General features: G+C 44.2%; 1 protein-coding gene across 1 annotated transcript; it reads left to right on the top strand.

Moving 5' to 3' along the window:
• Nucleotides 1-3242: 3242 nt before the first annotated feature.
• Nucleotides 3243-7135, top strand: LOC101429937 (homeobox protein ESX1-like). Its single transcript, XM_004462124.5, has 3 exons — nucleotides 3243-3459; nucleotides 3637-3964; nucleotides 4529-7135. The coding sequence occupies exons 1-3, from the start codon at nucleotides 3375-3377 to the stop codon at nucleotides 4617-4619; spliced, it is 504 nt and encodes a 167-aa protein (XP_004462181.1). The 5' UTR covers nucleotides 3243-3374; the 3' UTR covers nucleotides 4620-7135.
• The last annotated feature ends 2237 nt before the right edge of the window (nucleotides 7136-9372 follow it).

Below are 9372 nucleotides of genomic sequence, written 5' to 3'. Positions count from 1 at the left end.
TCTGCAATACCACTACTGGGTATATAACCAGAAGAACTGAGAGGCGTGACACAAACAGATATCTGCACACCTATGTTCATTGTGGCATTATTCGCGATTGCCGAAAGTTGGAAATAACCCAGGTATCCATCAACTGATGAATGCATAAATAAAGCATGGTATAGTCACATGATGGAATATTATGCAGCTGTGAGAAGAAATGAAGTGGTAAAGCATATGACAACATGGATGAACCTGGAGGACATTATGTTGAGTGAAGTAACCCAGACACAAAAGGACAAATACTGTATGATTCCACTACTATGACTAAATATATTGTATGACTCCATTTGTATAAAATATAAATATAAATCAATTTTTAAAGATCAAATTTGATTAGTGGTTATGTAGAGCTAGGGAAGTCATGCTAAGAAGCATGGAGTTTTTCTTTTTGGAGTAATTAAATAATTCTAAAAATTTTGTGATGAGTACACAACATCGTGTTCATACTAAAAGCCATTGATTATACACTTTAGATAGATTGTATGGTATGTGAATATATCTCGATAAAACTGCTTAATAAATAAATAAATAATTGTGCAAGAATAGCCAGAAATAGCTGCTATATACAGCAGGGGTAACAGAGAGTTTGAGAGGTGAAGAATTTTCTTGTTTGTCTGTTTTTTGTTTATTATTGAAATAATGAAAATGATCTAACAAAGATTAAAGTGAGGAATACACAAATATGTGATTATACCAAATTCCATTGATTATACACTTTGGATGAATTGTATGCTTATTAATATGTGTCAATAAAATTGGTTTGTTAAATAAAATAAAAGAATTCCCATACATCACCCCTCTACCAATACCTTGCATTGTTGCTGAACATTTGTTACAGATTATGAAAGAACATCATCAGACTATTACCACTAACTATGATCCATAGGTTGTATTTGGTATATTTTTTCCATACCCCCCCATTATTAACACAGTATATCTTTGGCATTGATGCAAGAATATTACAGTATTGCTTTTACCTAGAGTCCATAGTCCATTAATTGTATTTTTCCATGTTTCTCCACATTCTTACCACCTTGTAATATTGATGTACATTTGTTGTACTGCAAAGAAGGACCTTCTTGTATTTGCACTATTAACCACAATTCTCATCCACCTCTAGGTTCACTATGTTATATTGAGTCCCTGAAATATTCTCTAGCTCTCTTTCAATTGAGATTTACATCCACAGGCTAGCCTTTTCAGCCACAATCAGTTGTGTTAATTCTACTCACTATAATTATACACGCCCTATTATTAACACCATGTATTAGTACTGTACATTTGTTATAATTTCATAAGAGAACACTCTCATATTTGTACTGTTAACCACAGTCCATCTTCCACATGGTTCACTGTGTTATACAGTCCCATGTCTCATACATTCTATCCAAAGTCTACACTCAGTGGAGTTCACTTTCATCAGAGTTGTGCAGTCATCGCCTCAGTAAAATGTTGAATGCTTTTCTTAGTCCAAAAGAAAAAATCCCATACCTCCCTATTATTGACCCTTAGCATTGATATAGAAACTTTTTTGACATTGATGCAAGAAAATTATAATTTTGCCATTAACTCTAGTCTATAAGTTGCCTTAATTGTATTTTTCCCATGCATCACTATATTCTTACCACCTTGTCATAGTAATGTACATTTGTTCTAGTTCAAAGAAGAACATTCTTGTATTTGTACTATCAACCACAATCCTTATCCCTACAGGGTTCACTATGTTATTCAGTCCCTAGATTATTCTCTAGCTTTCTTTCTATTGAAATTTACACCCCTAGACTAGTCTTTTCAGCCACAGTCCCATTTATAACTCACCTGTGTTTGTTATATTCACTATAATATTTTACCATCAACACCATCCATTTCCACACTTTCACAGTGAAGTTAATTAAAATTTCTACATACATTAAGCATCTCAGTTTAATGAGATGCTAGTAAATTATACTCTAAGTATAATTTACTATCTCCTAGTAAATCATACTCTGTTTTAACTCCATGTGTTTATTCTTCATATTTAGTTCATATTAGTGAGACCATACAGTATTTGTCCTTTTTTGTCTGTCTTATTTCACTCAGCATAATGCCCTCAAGGTTCGTCCATGTTATCATATGTGTGGTCCTGGCTCTTTTTTATTTGACATTCATCAATGAGGAGCAATAGCTCAGGAAAATATTTCTTTAAATAGGGACAGGGTGGAGGGAGGAGGTGGAAGGAGCACCAAGGAAAGCTGGAACTCGCCCAGGTCTACAACCCCTGCCCAGCATAGGGAACACGTGCACTTTTTTAGAGAACTGGCAGCCAGAGGCAACTGAGTGGAGTACAGTAGACCCTGCAAGCTCCACCCACTATCCGATCGAGAGCCAAAGGAAGAGTCCCGTGCAATGTCAGCATGCTTAGAGGCACTAAACACTGGGCATGTTTCTGCACTTGCACTCTGGCATAGGTTCATTACAAAAAATCTGGATTCCTTGGAGCTTTCGCAAGGAGGACATGGGGTTTCTTGCAGCGTCCATCTGAGCAACCCGGAGTGCTCTGCAAACCCAGCCCCAAGCTCCCATTTTCTGGCGCCGGAGGCAGCGCAGCGTCGTTGCAAAAACCCAGAGCAAGAAGCCTCCTAAGTGATCATTTCATCCACGCGATTACCTTGATTACCGAATGCTGGGCGCGAAAGGAACAGAACCAGAGAGTTCTTTCCATTTGCTACCAGCTTCCCAAAGGGGAGAGGCGTGTTCGCAACGCCGGCGGCAGGGTGAACCTTGGCTTCAGCTAGCCTCCTTTCAAGGACCTCAGCGCTTTCTCCTGCCCTATCTGTGTCTCTCCCTCTGGAAGAGCCGTGTATCGACAGCTGGGTTGAACGACGTTCTGCAAACATTTCTCCAGGGGACTCCAGAAGCTACGGAGAGGTCTCATTCCCACCCTGGCCAAACCCATTCCCTAACCGCCTTACGGAATCCAACAAATCCCTTTCCTGAGGGCAGGCAACCCTCCTGAGTAGCGAGTAGTCCGCTACTCAGAGCTCCTGGTCAATAGACAGGCATGCCAGCTACCAGGACCTTGCGGGCAAAGCACGCCCCCTATATTGCCGCCACGCCCAGGCGGCGTGCGCGTTCCGTAGGTCCCCTCCAACCCCTCCCGCCCCAAGCGCGGCTGGAGGTAGTTAAGACTAGCAGGCGTCTAGCCGGGAGCGTGCACACTCTGGACCTGCAGCAGACGCGCTGTAACCGGGACCAGACACCACAAACAGTCCCCGTCTCAGCCGCGGACCCCAGCGCTAGCCCCGACCGCGCAGTCGCCTGAGCCGCACAGCTTCCTCGACAGCACCCAGGGCATGGAGCAGACTCCGCCTGAGCACAGCCACGAGGACGCCGGCGACCGCCGCCTCGGAGTCCACGAGGATGGGGAAGAACGGCAGGGTGAGTGCCTGGACTGGGAGAGGTGCTTCAGCGAACTCCATGAAAAGAACCTTCCCGGGGAGAGGCGAGCGAACCCGACGCTGAGCGGCCCCTCGCCCCCCCCCCCCCCCCCCCCCCCTCCACACGCACCCTTAGTTCCAAGACCCAGATCTCTCCTTTGACTTTCCCCCTTTCCAGATGGGAAACCTCCCGCGATCTCGGCGGTTATAGCGGGAGCAGTCGGCAAGGAGCAAACACCGTCCGAACCTGAGCAGGGAGCAGCAGAACAAGGAGGTGGAAAAGAAGGAGTTCCAGGCCCAAGGGACGACGAAAACCAGGAGGGCCGCAGCGGCAGCCGCCACGAGCCCGAGCAGCAGCAGCAGGAGGAGCCGGTCCCCCCGGCCACCCAGCGTCCGCAACCAGCCGACAGCCCGCAGCACCTCCTCCGTACCACGTTCACCCCTTTGAAGCTACAGGAGCTGGAGAGCATCTTCCAACGTACTCAGTACCCCGATGTGTTCGCGCGGTAAGTGGCTGCTCCAGAGGCGCCCAGTGTTCCCAGACACTCAGGCTGGTCCCGAGGCCTTTGGCTCTGTCCCGGGTCTCCCGCCCTCCCCTGGAGCCAAAAACGGTCTAGAGGTCTCGAGGCCACTGGAGCCCGCTCGCCTTCCGAGGTAGGGACGATGCCTACTGGGCATCAGGGTAAATATTTTCATGCCGCCAGTAAAGGGACAAACGACCAAAGCAGGGAAACTTTGACCCCGCATTCTGTTTTTGTAAATTACTTTTATTGTAATCAGAACTGGGATCAGGGTGAGGAGAAGGAGGTACTGTCCTCCAAATGCAGGGTCGGACTTTGCCTTTATTTAATATTTTGCGAATTTGGTCATCGTGGGCGGGGGGGAGGAGTTGGTTTTGCATTTGTTATTATTTTTAAATAGTCCATTAAAATTTATTAATCTTGAAGACTGAGCTTTTTAGCGCCTGGAATGTTTTAGATCTTCCCTTGATCAAGCATGAAATGTATACCTGTATATTTCATTTCATCTGCCACTGCAAATACTGAACATTCTTTGTTTTCTCCCCTCAGAAAGGACCTTACAGGATACATGGATGTTACTGAACCCAGAGTGCAGGTCAGTAAATCTGAGAAAAGCAATTTGGCAGGGAAGCCGATCTAAAACATGCTTCAGGCTTGAACAACTTTGTCCTGGACATTCTCAAGTTGGCGTCGTTTTGTTGCCTTTTCCATGTTTCAGAAAAATGTTTTGAACTTTGGGGACATTATGGGTAGAAAATGGGCTAAACTCCAGCTCATGGAAAGTGTCTGTTACCAGAACATAATTTCCTTAAGGAAAAAAACAACAACAATTGTTTCTACTATTCCTTGTACAAAATTAAATATAAATAAAGTTCAACACTTTCTATCACTGGTATCCTTTGGGGAGCACTTCTGTGTGGAGTCACATTGGGGATCAGTCTGACCTGGGAAGTATTCAAATTAATGAAATGCATTGAGAAGCTGGGTTATAAGAGGGTTCAATGTACTAAATTATTTAAAAGATTTAAAACCAGAAATAAGTTCTTGGCTACACGGGTGAATTTATAAACATTTCAGACATTGGCATGAGGGAATAATAAACACACCTAACACATTATATGAGGAACTGATGATGTCTGTTTAGCTAGGCTGAGACTGATGGGGACAGGGTAGCTTAAAAGTCAAGTGGGAGCCGATGTGATTGAGTGCTGTCTTCCCACATACAAGGTCCTGGGTTCAATCCCGGACCTTTTTTTTTGAGACCCTGGTACCTAAAAAAAAAAAAGTCTTAAGTGCCTGGGCCTCCTGCTATTGTTTAAGTGGTGCAGAGTGGGAGTCCTAAATTCTAATTTTCTGGAACATTCTGATGTGTCAGCCTGAAAACATGGCTAAAATAGTCACAATATTGTGGGGGTTGGGGAGGGATGGCACACTTTGTAAATTTGTCTAAAAAATGAAACCAACGAAAGGAACAATTTTAAATAACATTCCATTGTCTTCAGAAGGGTAAAAAGGTGGAAAAATTGTATATAGTCAGAATATGCTGCACAAATTGAGCTTTAGTCAAATACCACATGTATAAGTAAATATTCTCTTGAGGAATTTCTAACAGCTACGGATTTTTTTTCCTATTTGGTGATAGTATTTTTGAAGAGGTAGATTTGTAAAATTTGTTTGGGGGGCCTCTCAGATCAGAACAGTTTCTTACCTGTGTTTATTTGAAATACTTTTTCATTTACTCAGGCAATGTGATAACTAATTTGTAGTTTCATGGGATCAAAAGTTGGCAGTTTGAGAGCATAGAAAAGAGCGTAGAAAACCACACGTTTTCCCAAAAATCAGGATGAGCTTATTGGCTTTGCTCCAGAGTACATGTATTGATGGAAATGAGCTGCAGGTCTGGTGGTGGTGAGTTTTACTGAATTTGAAGCCAGTTTGCCTAAACCTTCCTTAACTCTTCAGGCTAAAATACAAAGGCAGTGTCCAGGGCGTCAGTAACTCCCTTGTTCTGGCAAGATAAGCCACAAACCTCCTGGGCCCCATGACCAGGCCTTCCTTGCCATACCATAGTTTCGACACTCATGAGGCTTCGGATGATGAATGAATCCCTTACATACCCTGGAAGGAAACCTTTTTTAGAAATTTAGTGTGCTCCTACCGATTCATTACTTCAGAATGAAGATGGTCTTTTCAATGAGGAGGCCATTCCCTTCAGCGTGACTTTCTAAATGAGGGCTTCCTTTTCACCATGCTCGGCTCTTTTTTACCATACCCCACAACCAGGACGACACTGAGTGAGGAGGGGGTGGCTGCAGCTGGACAGCTGATGGTCAGCTGTCAGGATACTGACATTTCTTACCCTGTTACCAGGCATAGCATTAACAGCAGGGACCCAGTGCATTTCATCAGCTAAACCTACATCCAAGAGCAGGAAAAAAAACATTAAAGAATATTAAAAGGGGGAGGAGAGATATAGAGAGTAAGCCTCATCCAGAACTTAGCACATTATTTGATGCTAAGGGCAAGCCAGAGGGAGGGGAAGCAGTGTTAGCCGTCCTGAGATATTTTAGCAATGAGGAAATGATTTCTCCCTTTGCAGTTTAAAATCTCAATCACATGTACAGTTTCAGGTTGTGTTTTTTCCTATTATGTTAACTGTTCAATACATTAAACCAGTCCCTTTTTTTCCCTCTTATTGATGGTTTGGCTTAAGAATAGGAGGGCCAAGTGGAGCAGACGTCACAGGGCATTAATGCTTAGAAATTATGCCTCCCATCACCCTGGGCCACCCTATGAGTGTAATCTTGGATGAGTCCAATTGGAGATGGGTTCTATTGGAGCCACTCTCACCTGGGCCACCCATGCCACCCTTGCATCCCTCTGGCTTGGCCTCATTTGGCACGGCATGGGCCCCTATCATCAGTGGTCCTTTCGTAGGTCCTCTTTTCTGAGATATGGTCTCCATGACAATTTCTCCAAAGTGTTTTCTGCCAGATTCTAATTGTACGTAGCACATCATCAAGAGCAGTTCACTAACTGCCTGTTAAATTAATTGAGTACACAAAGTCACTGCCCTGTTTCATATATATATATATATATATATATATATATAGGGCACATTTTTTTGATTTTCAATAAAGATGTGAATTCTCTGTTGATTTGTTTCTGGGTGTCAAATGGGTCAGTAGGGTCTGGGTGGGAATTACTAAAGGAATGCCATTCAAACAGAATGGCGAAGAGGACTCCTTTAGTGAAATAACACCCCTGAGTCACCATCAATAGATCTGCATATCACAGAAGTTTTCCCTGGACCCATGGTAGGTTTACCCTGATCCATACATTCTTCTCTCCCACCCCCTATCATCCCATCCTCACCCTCCCCCATCCTGCCCCACTGGGACCACATATATGTGCAAGATGAGTTGGGGTGAGTAGAGACCCTGTGTTTCAAGGCAAAGCTGATCTCCCTGATGTCCATTTATGCTAAGGAACTCAGGTACAACCCCAGACCCTAACAGAAACTTCCTAAGAGGCTACTCACAGTGCTTCAAGGAAGGTGGCACCTGAACATTCATCAGTATGCTCCAATTTCTGTTCACTGCCCTTTTGGGGGGAGAGGAAATGGGGAAATAGGAGCCCCATCCTGGCACCAAAGTCCTGCCACTTCAAAAGAAATCCAAGAGTATATAAGTAACATAAATCTTAAAAAAAAAAAAGGAAGCCAATGAGACTCAAGCAGTTGGGTGCCCACCTACCACATACAAGATCCTGGATTCAGTTCCCAGTGCCTCCTAAAGAAGATGAGCAACACAGCAAGCTGACATAACAACATGATGCAGTGAAGAAACACAATGAGGAAAGCATAATGAGAGATACAACAAGCAGGAGTGGAGGTGGCTTAAGTGATTAGGCACTTCCCCACCAAATGGGATGGTCCTGGGTTTGGTTTCCCAGAGCATCCTTAAAAGAAGATAAGCACAAAACGAACAGACACAGAGAGCAGACAGTAAGTGCAAACAATGAGGGGTGGGGAGAGAAATAAATCTTTTTTAAAAAATCCAAAAGGAGACTCTATCAAGGCCAGGAAAAAAGCTATTCTCTCTTCTCTCTCCTCCCCAGATCCCCAGTCCAGGAAAACATATTATTATAGTACCTTCCTTGACTCAGAAGCAGTCACACCTTCAGATGCGTTTTATTGCCTTTAACATTGTATTGGTCAGGGTTCTCCAGAGAAACAGAACCAGCAGGATATATATATAAAGAAATTTATGATAAGAAATTGGCTTATGCGACCGTAGGGGCTGGCAGGTCTGAACTCCATAGGGCAGCCCACAGCTGGAAACTCTGATGAAGGTGATACTGAAGCTCTTCAAATTCCCCAACAGAACTTGGCTGGCTGGAAAATGTTGAAGTTGAGGCAGAAATTATTCTGACCTCTGAAATTCTCAGTTCCAGCTTTTAAGAGCTCCAACTGGGAAACGGACTTGACCCAGTGGTTAGGGCATCCATCTACCACACGGGAGGTCCGCGGTTCAAACCCCGGGCCTCCTTGACCCGTGGTGTGGAGCTGGCCCATGCGCAGTTCTGATGCACGCAAGGAGTGCCCTGCCACGCAGAGATGTCCCCCGCGTAGGGGAGCCCCACGCGCAAGGAGTGCGCCCATAAGAAGAGCCGCCCAGGGCGAAAGAAAGTGCAGCCTGCCCAGGAATGGTGCCGCCCACACTTCCCGTGCTGCTGACGACAACAGAAGCGGACAAAGAAACAAGACGCAGCAAATAGACACAGAGAACAGACAACGGGGGGGGGGGGGGGGGCGGGGGGGCCGGATTAAATAAATAAATAAATCTTTAAAAACAACAACAACAAAAAAAAGAGCTCCAACTGATGGGATGAGGAGATTTCCCACACAGCTATAGGCAATCTCCTTGTTGATTGTAGACGCAATAAACTGTTTGCAGATGCAATAAACTGGTTGTGGATTCAAATCCCATCTATGGAATAACCTCATAGTAACAAGCAACCCACTACTTGACCAAACAACTAGACATCATAACCTGGCCAAGTTGACACATGAAATTAACCATCACAAATATCCTTGAGAGAATTGTGGTACCTCCTGACTAAACTGTGAAAGGGAACCTTTCGGTTTAGTGTTGCTAGAAGCAAGAAAAAGGAGATGGTCCCCTGAACATGTTCCAGAATAAACACTCATTGAAAAGAAGCAGTCAGGCCTTGGCTTGTTCAGACTATCATCTTCATGTGAAACTGCCACAGTAGAAAGCAAACAAAAACGGGGGGGGGGGATGATATTTCTGTAAACTTACAACTTCTCTAAGAAAAAAAAATTATAGGAAAAAATATTGGGGTAGGGGGAGTGCAGCAGAGACCAGGTC

This window comes from Dasypus novemcinctus, chromosome X (assembly GCF_030445035.2).
Source record: "Dasypus novemcinctus isolate mDasNov1 chromosome X, mDasNov1.1.hap2, whole genome shotgun sequence".
Lineage (NCBI taxonomy): Eukaryota > Metazoa > Chordata > Mammalia > Cingulata > Dasypodidae > Dasypus > Dasypus novemcinctus.
This window is presented reverse-complemented; position numbering and strand designations above follow the sequence as displayed.